At 39.9% G+C, this 16,820-nt stretch overlaps 1 protein-coding gene across 1 annotated transcript in view; it reads left to right on the top strand.

The window, feature by feature from the left end:
• cntn3a.2 (contactin 3a, tandem duplicate 2) overlaps positions 1 to 16,820 on the top strand; it is a 34,697-nt gene that overhangs the window by 7,436 nt on the left and 10,441 nt on the right. Inside the window, exons 4-15 of the mRNA XM_031286822.2 lie at positions 1,933 to 2,108; positions 3,505 to 3,600; positions 3,858 to 4,061; positions 4,873 to 4,975; positions 5,324 to 5,508; positions 6,385 to 6,521; positions 7,730 to 7,859; positions 8,395 to 8,545; positions 8,878 to 9,005; positions 10,311 to 10,480; positions 12,252 to 12,369; positions 16,269 to 16,427. Coding sequence (XP_031142682.1) covers positions 1,933 to 2,108; positions 3,505 to 3,600; positions 3,858 to 4,061; positions 4,873 to 4,975; positions 5,324 to 5,508; positions 6,385 to 6,521; positions 7,730 to 7,859; positions 8,395 to 8,545; positions 8,878 to 9,005; positions 10,311 to 10,480; positions 12,252 to 12,369; positions 16,269 to 16,427 — 1,757 coding nt within the window. The remainder of the gene's footprint in view (positions 1 to 1,932; positions 2,109 to 3,504; positions 3,601 to 3,857; positions 4,062 to 4,872; positions 4,976 to 5,323; positions 5,509 to 6,384; positions 6,522 to 7,729; positions 7,860 to 8,394; positions 8,546 to 8,877; positions 9,006 to 10,310; positions 10,481 to 12,251; positions 12,370 to 16,268; positions 16,428 to 16,820) is intronic.

The following is a 16,820-nucleotide window of genomic DNA, read 5'->3' as shown; positions in this document are numbered from 1 at the left end:
AACAAAGATTGAACAGAAGGTAAAATAGAGAGCTCAACACACAGGGTGAAAAGAGGAGCTGCAGCAATGTGCAGTACAACAAAAAGATGGTCCATCCATCTTCTTCCGCTTATCCGGTAACGGGTCGCAGGGGTAGCAGCTCCAGCAGGGGACCCCAAACTTCCCTTTCCCGAGCCACATTAACCAGCTCCGACTGGGGGATCCCGAGGCGTTCCCAGGCCAGGTTGGAGATATAATCCCTCCACCTAGTCCTGGGTCTTCCCCGAGGCCTCCTCCCAGCTGGACGTGCCTGGAAAACCTCCCCAAAAAATTAAAAATTTTAATTTTTGAAATTTAAACCATGTAAACCTATTCTGTAGGGTTGGGTATGGTTTGGGTTTTTTCCGATACCGGTGCCTAAACGGTGCCTGAACCAAAATATATGTAGTGTATTTATAATGTATATAATATAAAATGTAAAAAATGGAGCACAAAACGGACTAAAAAGAACGGTTTGTTTATTGCTAAGGCCATGTGGTCAAAATTAAATGATTGATTAATAATGTAATAACAATAACTTATAACAATGACTTATTTCACCAGATGGGAAAAGGGTATTTTACAACAACGTTGAATGCACCACGAGGCTGGCGAGGTGAGTTTCAAGTAAACGCACCGTCTGTGTTGTTTTTCCGACAACGGCAGCTGCAGACTGTTACGTCCCGGTGTTGGAATCCTCTACAGGGAAATACAGTCACACTTTACACCGTTTAACGTAAGCTGTCAGCATTTTAACCATTGTGTTTAATCCAGCTACTAGCTAACGGTAACATAGCGTTGCTTCTGAAAAAAAAGTCAGGAACCGAAATAAGGAACCAAATTTTCGTTCTTATTGGGTCTCGTTACTACCATTTACGTCGGAACCGGTGCCCTATTGGCACCGCGTTTCAATACCCAACCCTACTATTCTGTTACAACCTCTAAATACAATTATGAACCTGAAAATTTGCACAATATGAGCAATTTAAGCTTCATTTATTTGATAGCACAATCTGAAGCATTATTTTTTTTTTTTATTCCCACACCTGCTAAGTGTGGGAAAGATGTAATAGAAGGGGAAAAGGAGTGTAAAATGCATCCTTTGTTACATCAGCCCACTGTTACCTCTTGCCAAGTGCTAATGTTTTGTCCTAATTAGAAGTCAAAGGTGGAATAATGTCACATTATGTAAATATAATGTGACAGAAGAGTGATTATGGTTAAGACTGATGATGATATCTAGGATGGATTCTAAAACCTTTATCTTGTGCTTCCCTTAAATAGCTGAAGACAGCTTTGTGTATGATACTCTAAGATTAAACTTTAATGATCCCTGCGGGGAAAATGGGATCACTGCAGCAGCAAATAGTGGTAGAGCTAAATAAAGAAAAATAGAATAGAAACAGAAGAATATTATATAAAGAAGAATTTTGCATTTTAAGGGTAAAATAAACACGTAACCAATAACACTAGAGACATAATGGATTACAGAATTACTAGATTACAGGGACAAAACAATATGCAACAATCATGAAATATGCAGAATATGATAGAAGCATGAAATCATCAACAACTTGCAGTTTTAAAAAAAAATGTTCTCAGTAATTTAGGACTGTAAAATCAACTGTCATGTCCAACTCTTTATGACTTTAGAGAATGCTTTTGTTTGAAACTTTGGAGAGTTGAAGTACTGCAGAAAACAAATTAACCGTAAGGTTAATGCTGTTCATGCTTCAACCTGCGAGCCTGTGAATTCCTCGAAACCAGCACAAATGTACAGTATATTATTCTGACTTCAAGTGAGTTACTACAGTGAGTTGTGTTCTCCACTCGCCTCCTGTCAGACCACCTTGGTTGGTAGAAAGAAATGGACGGTTCTTTTTCCAGGGACTGATGGTGTCTTTGCCCTCACAGATGGTCATTGAATGGGACTCTCATAAATCTGAGCCTGGATCGCCGGCGGCGTCTGTCTGGGGGCAACCTCATTATAAGCAGTCTGGACCGCTACCAGGATGTAGGGATGTACCAGTGTATGGCGTTCAACACTGTAGGAGCTATCCTCAGCAGGAGAGCAAGCCTGCTGTTTGCCTGTAAGTTGAAGTCTGTGTTTGTAATTTTTTATTAAGAAATGGTATGGAAGTGTAACTGCACTTACCAAATAATGAAGCCACACACTGAACTAGGTGGGTGATATTTGAAATATTTAGAATAAGTCCTGCAACTTTGAAGCAACATTAAATGCTGAGTAACATGGGAGCAGTTTGAGTGTGACGACTTTTCTTAAATGACTACTTCACTTTTCGTCGCTTAGCTCAATCAAAAGTCATTGTTTTTTATTGGATGTACTCTGGGGTAGAGTAGTGTATGAAGAATACCTCAATAAGGATTTTAAACCAACGTTTACTTTGACTGGAACATAATATGCCGGTACTGTTATGAAATGTAATGCAAATGAATAAAATAAACAGTGCAAACATTGCTTTGAAAGGCTGTACTTAATACATTGTGATTTCTCTCACATCACATATATTTGGTGGCAAAATCAGCAAACATCTCAAATGAATAATATTTATATGCTATTCATTAAGGCTTCTATTCATCAGGTCACAACTAAACATCTTTTCACACCTTCTCTGAGAGGTATCTGGCCATGCAGATATTTTTGGTTGTATTTGACATGCTTTTAAGATATGCACTGCTAAGACATACTGACATAAAAAAACTAAAGAACAATGAGTGTTAGCAGAAATAATATATTGGTTACGCTGGATAATCTACACACCTCACTGATGAGAGGTTTTCTCATTTTCAACTTTAAATGAAAATAGTCCAATCGAAAACTTTGAAACTGATTAAGTGAAGTTATTGGATTATGCAGAGTACCTGGCACATACCTGCATAGCTGAATACCACCAGAGGTGAAATATGCGTCCGTTTTTTGTGCTCCTGATCCTTTCACTATTAACATGCGCTGGAAAACATATGTAATAGTACTGCTATTATGTGGGTTTTAGTTTGTTTTATCTCTCAGCATTATTTGGATGTGACAGCATAGAATAATAAGAAGACATAGTTACTTTAACATACTATAACGTAAGTTAGACCAAGCAACAATGGTCTTCATCAATGGCTGAAGTATTGATTTTAAATACTTTCTTTAGTGTTTTCAACCTTTTCTTGTTGTGTTATGGCTATGGAATGCAACATATCCCATCATGCCATGCGGTTACTCATCTTTCATAGAAATGTACACAAAACCCCCTCATATCAACAAGCTCCTCTCTCTCTCTCTCTCTCTCTCTCTCTCTCTCTCTCTCGCGCGCGCTCTCTTTCTCTGTCTCTCAGGCATAGCATAAATGCAATTCCCATGACAATTTCCTTATGGGCTTGTGTCAGTGTTTTGCTGAAAGCTTTTGCTCAGCTCTGTTCCACTCTGATATGTGAGATCCTGCGGTGATCTTTCTTTTCATTTTTTGTTTCCCTTAGACCTTGATCATTTCAAAGTCCACACCAGAAGTGCAGTGTCTGTCCGTGAGGGACAAGGAGTGGTGTTGCTTTGTGGAACGCCCACTTCCTCAGGAGGTAAAACCTTCATCAACTCCAGCAGTTCTTTAAAGTTTTCATGTTTTGACAAGATGAAGGTATAATCTTGTCACTATTGTTTAGCCTTTTTTATAATCACACGTAATACTCACATTTAAAGGGTAACTTCGTTTTTTCTTCAACCTGGACCATATTTTCCTATGTTTTTTGTGTTTAAGTGACTGATGGGAAGGACAATCTTTGACTACTATCAAGTTAAATGGTATCCATGATTAGCTCATATTTTTGTCTTCCAGACCTTACGTATGCATGGGTCTTCAATGAGTACCCGTACTTTGTTCAACAAGACAATCGGCGTTTCGTCTCCCAGCAGACAGGAAACCTTTACATTGCCAAGGTGGAGCCCTCTGATGTGGGTAACTACACTTGTGTCGTGATGAACAGCATCACAAAGGGCAAAGTTCAGAGCTCACCCACGTCTCTGATCCTCAGGACAGATGGTAAGACGCAGCTCACGGCCATGATGTGACAAGTGTGCCTTTTCAGCCGTGTATTAAGGACCTTTTCTTTCAAGGTGGCTTTAATCATCGTACTTGCATGAGTGCTCTTGCCTCGCTGTAGTTGAGTCACCAAGTGCTAATGCTTGTAAGTAAATAGTTGCTGCTCAATGTAGGCCAGCAAACAAAGCACCCAAATCTCTTCTTTGCTGACTTGGCTTTCCTATAATTCGCATTCCCTTTAAAAGCTTTCCCTTGGCTTTCACATGAATTTTCAAGTCGGTTTTCTTTGGTCCGTTGTTCTATTCTCTTTTACGCCTTCATAGAAAGAGTGAATAAAGATTGCCTTCGAATGAATTAAACATAAGTCATACATCACTGGACCATTACATTGAGTGTTCTGGTGGCTCAACCAGTTAGTTGCCACTCAGTGTACTATACATGTAGCTGCATAAATTTAAATCCCATCGCATTGCTTTCTGATCCTGGCCTTGACTCTTAAATACTGATAGAAACAATAAAACACCAAAGGTTGGGAACTGCTCATTCAAGCTTTGAAATAATAGATAGTCATCCATACCACCAAGAAAAGATTTAAATTATTCCTTGCTGGTATTTCACTGCACTCTGGCAACTGCACATTTAAGTGATGTACTGCTTTGAGTTTACCCATGAGAGAATGTTTGCTTGTGTGTCTTTTATTTTTCCTCTGTTAGTTTTACAGTGCTATTGTTTGGCCCGTAATGCGAGCCATATTGCTTGTAAGTCATGAATAATGGACGACTGAGCAAGTTCTTGTGCTTGCTCTTCATAGGAGTGATGGGTGAATACGAGCCGAAAATAGAAGTTAATTTCCCAGACAATGTACCCGCCGCAAAAGGATCAACAGTTACGCTGGAGTGTTTCGCCCTTGGGAAGTAAGCTGGATTCCTTGAAGCATGTTTTCAATTTTATGCTGTCGTTCATTCCAGATTTCTGGATTTCTATATAGTAAAGTTACTGTGGCAATTATATTTCTTAGAGTGTGGTATCAAGTCATGATTGGTCTGAAACCCATGTGAGACGGGGGTTTTTGTTGCCGGATTGGGTTAACTCTAAACCATTCATCCGCCAAATAAATACAGTGAAGAATAGGCTTTTTAAGCTCCATCAAACACTATTGCAGTAGTATTACAGACACCTGCAAAATGATGCGATAATCTTACAATTTTTACAGAGCTTGAATCAGAATCTCCGCTGAGGTTTTCTTCCTCTGTCTCTTCCAGCCCTGTCCCTGAAATCACCTGGAAGAGGGCTAACGGCGTTCCCTTCCCCAGCAAAGTCAAAATGAAGTACTCGAATGCCGTGCTGGAGATCCCCAGCTTTCAGCAGGATGATACAGGAGGATACGAGTGTGTGGCTGAGAACAAGATGGGCAAGAACACAGCCACTGGTCGACTGGCCTTTTATGGTACTGGGACTTTTGTTTGGCTTGCTAAGAGCATGACAACACAAAACATGTTACTAAACTATTACAAATTGTGTAAGATCTTTGCTGTTGATGTTCCATTCATCGTGTTATCGATTTAATGCTGTTGCTGTTATATGTGTCATCAAGAATTTGTTTAAGTGGTTAAGGTTAAGAGTTGCTTTTTTGGTAAAATGATAATTGTTTTTACCATTTAACATTTTAGCAGCTCATTGTTATATACACAGCTGGGGAAAAAGGCATTACCTTCCTCCCAAAGAATTTTTTTTAATGCATTTTTTATATTTTGGCGTTCTTGGCTTACTTAACCCCCTATGACTTTGTTAGAGAGGGAAAATGACAGCTGTGAAATTGGAATATACGGTATGTACTGTAAAGTGCCTACGAAGTGATCTGTGCTTATTATGAGCACAACACTACCCATGAAAAGTCCTGAAAAGCTGTAAATATGTAAGAGGTAAGATGCCAGGGAGTTGTGTGCTGGATGTTTATTATACACAGAATTAAGGTGACAGGTTGGGGTGAGCGGTGATGTCGGGTGCACTTCAGCCGTCATGAGATCTTCCTGCTTTGTGGCGCAGTGTTTCGTGCTAATCTTGACTTGCCATGGGCTGCTGACACATTTTAAGTGATACCCTACATTCACTCCTCGCTCCTTTTTAAAGACAAACCCATTCTCCCGACGCTTACTGATTTCCAATTATTTGAGCTGTCAACCTACGCATGCTTTCCTTTTAACTATTTTGGATGCAGAATATTTTGTTAAGATAATTCTGCTCCTACAATAAATAAATAAATAAACAATTCCCCCTGGTTTCTCCTCAGATATTTCACTGGAGTATATTTCTGTTTCCTCAGCCAAGCCTCAGTGGATGCAGGCCATGAAGGACACGGCCCAGGCCATAGAGGAGAGACTATACTGGGAATGCCGAGCCAATGGCAAACCCAAACCCTCCTACACGTGGCTGAAGAACGGCCAACAGCTACTCTCAGAGGTAAATTAGTGCCCGTCTTCTGCCACCTACCAATGTTTCATTTGAAAGACTTAATCCTCAGCTTCAGCTCGTCCTTTCATTTTAGAGAGCCTGTCGTCAAACACATGGCTGTTTTTCAGAGTGCAATTTAGAGTGAGATGAGAGAGGAGTGTAAACATCTTACTGAGGTGTGCCAGTGATGAGACATGGATGTAAATGTCTCTTATTCTGCTCTACCTTGGCAGATTACACAGTCTTAGAGAGTGGATCAGTGTAGTCCCTGGGAAATTGCTCCATTTCATTTGAAAGGAGTCAGTGGTTGTTTTTCATTATTCATGGTGCATGTCTTAGCTCCTCCAGATTTAGGGACAATGGGTTTAATCCACTGTGAAATATACTGTATATAGCTGCACACCTTACCCCAGACCACCAGGGAAATGCATAGCTTCATACTTGAGTTTAACATGTTGCTGTTGCTTTATTTTATTAGTAGCATTTGATACCGCTCAGGGCGTGGCTTCTGCAAGTATAACCTGTCTGATTTATTATTAAAAATACCTTTTTTAAATGTCATTCTTTAATTTGATTTCTAAGAATATATTCACTGTTGCAATACTTGAATATCATTGTCCTTTTTAATATTAAAAGGGCAGTATTGTCTGTTTTCATTGTTTCAGTTTCAGTGTATGAGCATACTGTTGTGTAAATGTATATTCTTACATCCAAAGAGAGAGCTTAATCCTCACAGGCTAAACAAACACAATATAAGATTGGACTGTGATGCGTTTAGTTTTATGGCTAGATTTTTTTAAATGCAAACACCTTACATGTAGCACCTCAAATGAAATCTATTTGGGTTAAATTATTCATCAAAAGTGTCTGATGATGCATGCATATGTGGAATAAAATTCTTTTTATAACAGGACCCTTAATTTAGCCACACATACACACAATCTTGCACACTCAGTTTTCCCTTCAGGATATTATTACACGCTGTAAAGACTGATTTACATGATGGTGAGAACAAGCTTATTTAGAAAACAAAAATGTGGTATGTGCACTGACTGATTAATTCACTGTAACATAATCCTGATTTGATCTACGACCATTGACAATGCCTCTAACCCAACCCAATGCTTATTGAGCTTTGTCAGAGCGCGCTGAGCAAAGCAAAAGCTACCTTTAAGTCTTAAGCAATAATTGTTTTTCTTTCATCTGTTTTTTCACAGGACAGAATCCATGTGGAGGACGGAGTACTGTCAGTGTCGGAGCTGACACTATCTGATGCCGGCATGTACCAGTGTGTGGCTGAGAATAAACACGGAGCAATATATTTTGCTGCTGAACTAATGGTTTTAGGTAGGATGGCATTTATCTCTGCCTTAAATCCTCCAATCATTGTTGGCGAAGAATCTTAAAGGTCATCTTACTGTCATTCTTAAAGGTTGTCTGGATTATCGGATAATGGGGTCAGCGAGGAGGGTTTTGTGGGGCCAAACACATTTAAAAAATTATTTTCCCCTTCATGATATCCTGATTTACATTGTTATGGTGAGGATGGGGTGATATATGCAGAATTCCCAGTTTGACAATAAACATGATTTTGTTATTTTATTTATTTTTTACAATTAAACCAATTACAAGATACACACTTGTTTGTATTCAGATAGGCTTTCCTCATAAATCCATTTTCTACAAAGAAAATGGAACAAAAAATCACCAGCAGAGTGATTTGAGTTTATATTTATTTTTTCCCCATCACAAATGTTTCAAGTGTCTATCTCCATTACTTTACAATTTGATGATTTCCACAGATCACGCGAAAGCCTGCTTCAAATGCCCTGTGAGATTTGCTGCAGTGTTGTACTAAAGTCAGTTTACTGTTTTCCATCAGCCTCTCCGCCAGACTTCACAGGGAACGTCCTCAGAGCTTTGCTCAAAGCCAAGGCAGGAACCACAGTGACTTTAGAGTGTAAACCCCAGGCCTATCCCATCGCCAGCATTTTATGGAAGAAAGGAAACCTGCCTATCCACACCAATGACAGGTAATGACTGAACTGAACATTGCTGTATGTGTATCTGAAACCACAGCAAAAGGCTGATGGCTGTTCAAAGTAGTGATAGTAATAAAACTTAACCAATCCAGTATTTCTTCTGTTTAGGTATCAGAGCGGATGCATTATTCATCTCACCTGTGCTCTTTTCATTTGGTGTAATTGATCAATATTTACTGCACAAACTGCTCGATGTCTATGATGATGCAGAACACTGACATTTAGACAAATCCAGAATCAGAGTTTATCTAATGATGAAATCGTTTGTTTTGTTCTTGGAAGTTGGATTGCAAACTGCTGTCTCTATATGTACACTCCTATAGAATCACACTTTCCCCAGATGGAACATTGAGGCTTGCCAACGTGAGCAAGTCTGATGCAGGCAGCTATACATGCTTCGCTAGGAATAGATTTGGCATGTCGAGCACAACTGGACGGCTCCTCGTGACCGGTAAGCTCTGCTGTAAAATAGCAGAATGTTTGTGCATCCAAATTAGTAAGCAGAATGTATCGCTCAGTATAGATTAACGCAAGAGAGAGCTACTGTACCACGAGGACTTGGCGTCAATAACTGGTGGGTAGAAAACATAAACAAACTTTATGATTTGCTCTGAGGAGCATGTCAAAACTTTGGGATGTCTCTAATCTTGAGTGACTTTGCATAATTAAGAAACAGCTCTTAAATGTGTTTGGATACATTTTTTTAAATATCTTTTTTTGTTTATTTAGTTATTTGAGGAGGTGTAATGGTTACCCAAACTCAATTGCAACTTGAAAAACAAACTCTTGTCTTTTGGTTTAATTCTATTGAGTTGTTTTGCGAGGCTGCATTCCGCAGCGGCTGCAATAAGCCACTTGGAAGGTGTTGGAGAAAATACTCTATCATTGTTTTCCTCAAAGCAGTTGAAACAACCAATTTACAGCAACAAATGAAAGTGCCCTGAGTGGAGGCAATGAGGAGGTGTTACAGATGCTGTTATTGTCAAGCGTGTGTTTCCAGTGGAGTGATAGTTGAGTGTTCTCTTATTGGTTTTATTAATGTGCTGAACGCTATTGTCTGCCGCTGTAACCGCCAAGGGCAGTTATCTTTTTAAATGACTGGGGTATTTCTTTCAAGACCATAATGCAGTCAGTGACACAGAGCCCTGACACAGTCATTGATTATTACTTGCTTAAGAACTGAGGGGACACTTTTAACATGTGGTTTTCTTATCCCTCAACAGTCTATATAAGGTAAGATGTAAGAGTGCAAATCCTCTTCTTTTGTGCTGCACCTTCTTTATTTGATTCCAGACGATTCATTATCTCGACTTTTGAAGCACAGCAGACTTAGCCAAATGATTGTTATTGTAGACTTTGAAGCAGTGCCCTTCATTTTTGTGCTGGATGCACAGAGCAGCCCATTACATGAAGTTGTATCTGATCTGCAGTGTATTGTAATTGCTATCAGGATTTCAGAAGATTATTCTAGCTGTGTCAGCTTGGAGTATTAGGCCATTTTAGTAGTGGCAGGCTGCGTGTTATCACATTATTCGACTAAGACTTTCATGAGGCCTTCCTTTATATAGATAATACTCTGCCTGTGACTTAGTGTATTACAGAACATGTTCTTTTAAGTGTTGTCTCTCTATTTCAGAAAATAACCAATAGATTGCACATCTGGTTTCATCTCACAATGAAATGTCTCATGTTCTGTGTGAGATTGGCAGCCGCCATGTCCGAAATGACTCCCTCCCACAATTCTTTTCTGGGGCAGATCCAACCAGAATCACCCAGGGGCCAGTGGACATGGAGATCATTGTGGGCGAGAGCATCGTGTTACCCTGTCAGGTCGCCAGTGACCCCGTCCTTGACGTTTCTTTCTCCTGGGCCTTCAACGGACAGCTCATCGCCAAGGGAGACGGTCACTTTGAGCTAGTGGGTGGGGTGAGTGACCCGCAGTCATACTTCCTCAGAACATGCGAATGGGCAGTTGGTACCTCTTCCCATTTTTCTTCACTTCAGCCCTACCATTAGTTAAAAGAGACAGCTTGTGGTTTGACATCATGGTATTTCTTGGAGAGATTTACTGTGGCTAGTTTTGCTACAATAGTTGTTACATCCTTTTCTTGCAATTCTAAAAGTCTCCTCTGAGGCATAATAACCTGTGTGTAAATCTTTGGAAGGAAGCACTATTAGATCATTCTGCCCCTCTAAGCTTCCAATTGTACATTTGTGAATGGGAACATGGCTATGCTACGTCAAAATACACTTCCTAAATAAAAACCATTATGTACACTACCGGTCAAAAGTTTGGGGTCACTTAGAAATTTCCATTCCACTCCATTACAGACAGAATATCAGCTGAGATCAGTTGCATTGTTTTTTTAATCAGGGCAGCAGTTTTCAGATTACATTATGTGCTTACATAATTGCAAAAGGGTTCTCGACTGTTGTAGAAAGAAGTGGCTGATCTTTAATGCAATATCTACATTGCCCATTATCAGCAACCATTCATCCAATGTTCCAAAGGCACATTCTGTTTACTAATCTGATATCATTTTAAAAGGCTAACTGAGAAAACATTGGAGAACCCTTTTGCAATTATGTAAGCACATAATGTAATCTGTAAACTGCTGCCCTGATTAAAAAAATAATGCAACTAATCTCAGCTGGTATTCTGTCTGTAATGGAGTGGAATGGACATTTCTAAGTGACCCCAAACTTTTGACCGGTAGTGTAGCTAATGCGTTAATTGCTCAGCCATTGTGACAGGTTGTCATCTTTTTCAGTACACTTCTCCTACTCAAGCTCAGCCTTCTGAAGTAATCTATATTTTAATACTTTGGCCGGTCTTGAATTCTTTTCAAATCCTACTTTGTCATAGCCTGCTGCACAGTTCCTCATAACAGAAAGGGGATACACATCATTAGAGGTGTCTTGGCAGAGCCCCAAATGACAAAACACTTTTTAGAACAACCCTCACACCCTTCGAGATTAACCATTCTTCCTGTGTGTGTTTGACTGATACAATGTTCTTATCTGAAAAGAGACTTCTCCAGAAATGCTAGAATGTCCCCAGTCCAAAGATATTATAAACTTAACTTTGCTGCTTCAAGGAATCTAATTTCCCTAATTAAACGACGTTGGCTCTACTGCCACATTTCTCTGCCAATACCAGTAGAACAATTTCACCACTAATTTACTATTTGCTGCTTGCGGGTGTTCTCTCGGATGAGAATCTAGAGGGCCTTTTTCCCCTCAAGAAAAAACTGGTTGAACTCAATAGTAATAGCTTATTTGTGTAATTTCTTGAAGGTCATGATGATGACCTCCGTAAAAAGCAAGGGAAATAGCTGAGGCCTTGTCGCACACAAAAATTCCATTTGCTGCATACAATCTGTGTGAATTTTGGCCCTGATCCTTTTCATCCGAGCTCATCTTGCACAGAAGTGTGCGACTAAAAGGTTCTGTCATATTCAGGGATTCAGGGAAAAACTGTCAAGACATATGTGTCAAATATCTTTTTTAAAAACAGGCCTGATTTTCCTCAGCAAAGTCCTACAGTATAGCTAAATAACTGCAGTATCTGCAAACGTCTTTTGGCACTGCTTTTTACTGCACCTTATACTGTATATGCTTCACTACATTCTTTAATAAGCTGTCACAAGGTCTGTTATCTTTCATGCTACATAAAGCTTTCTTTCCTCCTTGGTAGAGAACAGCAGGAGATCTGATGATCAGGAACATTCAGCTTTACCATGCCGGAAAATATATCTGTGTGGTGGACACGGATGTGGAGAGTCTGTCAGCCGTGGCTGTATTGATTGTCAAAGGTAAGAAAACCTCTCTGTTCTGCAGTCACTAATTAAAACAGGGCTTACAGCCAGGATTGTTTTTGGGTTCAAGCGGAAATTCAACCTAACTGTACATGGTAGATGATAAATGGACTGTTCTTATATAGCTCTTTTCTACCTTAACGTACAAAAGCTTGACAATTTGCCTCTCATTCATCCATTTACACACTCACACGCCGATGGCGGCAGAGCTGTCATGCAGCGCGCTGGCCTGTCCTTTGGGAGCAACTTGGGGTTCAGTGTCTTGCTCAAGGACACTTGGACATGTAATAGCTGTGAAGTGGGTGATAGATGTAGCCAACAACCCACAATAAAAAGATGTCTCTGTATAGGTTTGTTGCAACAAATAAAGGAAATATATATCTTTAGAGACATTATATGAATATACTTTACTGAGAATATAAAGAATGCTACCGGGGCGTATAATGTTCGCTTAGGGTTTTAAACTCAAATGGGCTGTGTTTCAGCCGATGATTGCAGTGTGACCAAAATGCTCATATCCTCATGAAAATGATTCTAGATGTCATCAGAGAGTCTACAGTTTTTATGCCCTGCTTATTTCTTGCAGCAGTTACTTGATTACATCAAACACTTTTCTTGACAAAACTGAGTGAAAATGTTCTCCCTCTTTTTAATGACCAATTTTCAATATTGTTGCAATGTACTTGACAGTGGAATGTTCAGATGCCCGTCTGTGCTCACTCATGCAGTATGTATATCTCCAGAGAGACACTATTGTCAAGAGCTACATCGGGCAGAACAAAATAGAACAACTTTTGTTATGTGTTTCAGGGAGAGGCAGATTTGTGTTGCGTAGAGACAGAGTGAGAGGAGGGATGTTTCTGGCTTTAATCAATATGTCAAATAGCCCAGCACATTGACACTACGCAAATATGTTAAATGTCAGATGAGGTGAGGGATGATATTGGTGTCAAGATTTGAAATGCTTGGATCTTTATCTTGTAAGGATACCCACCAGTGATTCAGCTTGGCAAGTTAAATATCTTCTAGGCAGATTGCATTAATAAGCACTCCTTTACAGTTGGTTGAGGACTAAGTGGAAATAAGGGTGTTTCTCAAGCAGAAGCAATATCAAGGCCATGGAAATGGATTGGCCTAATATTGACTGGAGAGAAACTTGTCTGTGATTCAGAATGTGCATTATTTACACATCCTGCTCATGGCAGCTGTCATGGCTGTTTCATAGCTTGGATCGAACGGCTCCAAATGTTGGGCAACAAAGCATGAAGCTGGATAGAAAAGCAGTCAGAGAGGGCAAAGAATGGCTTTGCTTGATCACAACTGCAACCCTCTAACAAACCCCCACTGCCTTTATACCTTGACCCATAAAGGACACAAGTAACACTTTTAAATAACGTGCAACACCATACTAAGCACATGCAGTGTTTGTATACTGTATGGGCTTCTTTGCCCTCCATGACTGCTTTTCTATCCAGCTTCCAAGCTGTGGTCACCTAGTTTACAAAGAACCATGCTTTTTTACTCACCTCCAGTGGTGCCATGCATGTATTTTTTATTTGCCCAGGTTGGTCTCTGAGATGACTGCCGCCACCTCAGTACAATGGACATTAATTAGTAATACTCAGATCCTTAGCTTAAGTAAAAGTATCAAAACAACAATGCAAAAATAATTTATTACAATTAAAAGTGCTGCATACAATGCAGTGTTATAGTCAAGACCACCTAAACCGAGACCAAGTCATCACCAAGACCAGAGTAGGGGTTGAGACCGAGTTAAGACCACTCGCACTGCGAGTCCCACTCTGCATGCCACAGTAAAATGTGGAAAATGCTAACAATAGGCACTCCTCAATTTGATCTGAACGATCCACATTCCCATAAAAAAAAAACTCCCACAGAAAATACATTTCGATTGTTCTTCATTGACCCCTATTATTGCCATAAGTGTATCATGAGAAATGCCTTGATGAAATACTCAAAAGGCAGTTGTGGTCTTGACCAGTCTTGAAATAGAATCCCGAGTCCTCTTTATCTGAGACTGAGACAAGACCAAGTAAAAATGCGATTGATTGCGAGAACTTCTAAAAGTGTTCTTGAGACCGATCTCGAGTACTACAACACTGATACAATGTCCCTCCTAAGTAATAAGTATTATCAGCTTGTCAAGAAGACAAAAATGTGAAGGATGCAGGAATCATTTAACTGTGATAATGAGTGTGTCAGGGGGATTGTGCTTTAAGTTGGAGCGAGTGTGATCGCAGCCACATGGACTTTTATGATCGTACTTGCAGTAATGCTGATTATTGGTGTTTTATGGACGCATTATTCGTACTATCATGTAATATTAGCCAATGATAGGAGCTCAGTCATTTTTGCAGGGTAACATTTCCGATCGTGTCTCGCTCCGCTCCTCTTGCAGCACTGAAGGTCAATGATAATCGCTCCTGACACAAAGACTCGTGAGTGATCATCTGGATTCTTGTAATTTTACAATGAAACATGTTTTAGATGCCACTCCATGATGCCTCACAAACACTCCACCGGGTGGTGGTGGTTATGGAGAAGGTCATGTTATATGAATAACATCGTGGTCATTAGTATTCCAACCACTTGGTGAGCATTCGTGCTTGTTGACAGTTGCATCATCATCATCATCATCATCATCATCATCATCATCAACCTGGAAGAGAGTAAGTAGGGAATAACACCTACTATGACAGTCATCATTATTTCATCACTTTTATAAGTTACTTATATTTATATCCACTTCTGTGTGTGTGTGACGTTGTTTATTACAAATTTGGTTAATATTCAGTACAAATCAAAACAATTTCACCGTGTCTGTAAGTATTCATAATACAGCCAGATATTAATTTGCCCTGTGCCAAGTACACAATAAAAGCCCAGACAGTCTGTCCATATTAATAACAGATTATTTGAACACCCTCAAGACACTGACAGCACCCTCTTGCCTCGGCCAATGAAATATAATTAAGAGGATAAGGAATTGATCCTTGATTGTGTGCTGCATTAATATGTATTACTTAAGCCAGTGTATTAAAGGTTTTTTTTAATCAGGAGCTGCTAATGAGTTTTACAAAGATCAATATCTCTAAAGCCAGGGTATGAGGCCAAAATGGATGTGGGCAGCACGTTCAAGGCTTCTGTAAACAACAAAAAATGTAGTTCAGCAGTTACTTGTTTTGCATACATGCATTTCTACCATTGATTGTGTATTAAAATAATCATTTAACACTATAATAATTTAAATATTTTGCTTCAGATTAGAAATCCCTTCAGAGGCGGCGAGGAGTGTGAGCAAGGCTAGGGGCGTTATTATTCTCTGTTCTGTCTCGCAGCTCTCTAGTGGTCTATTATTTCTGATGAGCTGACACAAGAATGAGCCATTCATTAGAACAGGAAACAGTAGATGAGGCTAAAGTAAAACATCACACCGCTTAATTGGTGGGATAATGAAAATAAATGATAAAACTCTGGTTCTTAAGGGCTATGAGGCCCTTTTTCATCTTTTACCTTTTCATTTGACTCCCTGCATCTACTTACATCTGCTGTTTCATTGACCAATTACCAGGGGGACCACGAAAGGAAAGGATTACAAGTCAGTTGAATATTGGAGGATAGATCTTAAATTAACTTTTAATTCCTTTCGAAGGGCACAACTTCTCCTCAAACTCAAAGCTTTTTAAAAATGTTTTTCTCCTGCCAATGTTTATTTCAAGATATAAAGGCATAGTAATCTCAAATGTCTTTGCGGTTCATGTTGTCCTTGCAGTGCGTGCGAGTACACACATTTACATCCACATTCTGCAGACTCGTCTGCGCCTCTGCATGTGCAAGTACCTCAAGTACAGTGTCTGTTCCTGTGATTGAGCCAGGCCCCCCCAGTCCTCCAGACGCTGTGACGGTGGAGGAAGTGACAGACAGTACAGCCCAGCTGGCCTGGAGTCCTGGCAGAGACAACGGCAGCCCCATCACCAATTACCTTATCCAGACCAGGACTCCCTTCACTGTGGGCTGGCAGAGGGTTAACACAGGTAGGCAGCACTTGAAGATGAATTTTCATCTTATACCACATGTGATGCTATTCAGATAATTCATGGATCCCCACAGGGAAATTCTCTTACTTCTCTTCCCGCTTCAGCTGGGAGGTCAGAGCATAGGGTCAGCTACAGAACGAAGGCTCTGGAGATGGGAGGGATTCAGGGTCTTACTCAAGAGAACTAGAGGTCATTGTTGCTGCTTTTACATGATCTCATTTAAACCACTTTAATGACCTTTACTCCTGCCTCATTCAAGACCCAAATCCTTTTCATCTGCATAAATAAGTCAAGCCAAGTCTGCGTGGATGACATCTAGCTCTTGTTCCTATGGAGGTTGAATGCACTTATTGCAAGTTGCTTCCGACAAAAGCGCCTGCTTTTATATAA

Source organism: Sander lucioperca, chromosome 12 (assembly GCF_008315115.2).
Source record: "Sander lucioperca isolate FBNREF2018 chromosome 12, SLUC_FBN_1.2, whole genome shotgun sequence".
Taxonomy (NCBI): domain Eukaryota; kingdom Metazoa; phylum Chordata; class Actinopteri; order Perciformes; family Percidae; genus Sander; species Sander lucioperca.
The sequence above is the reverse complement of the archived record's forward strand: the minus strand, read 5'-3'. Positions and strand labels throughout refer to the sequence as shown.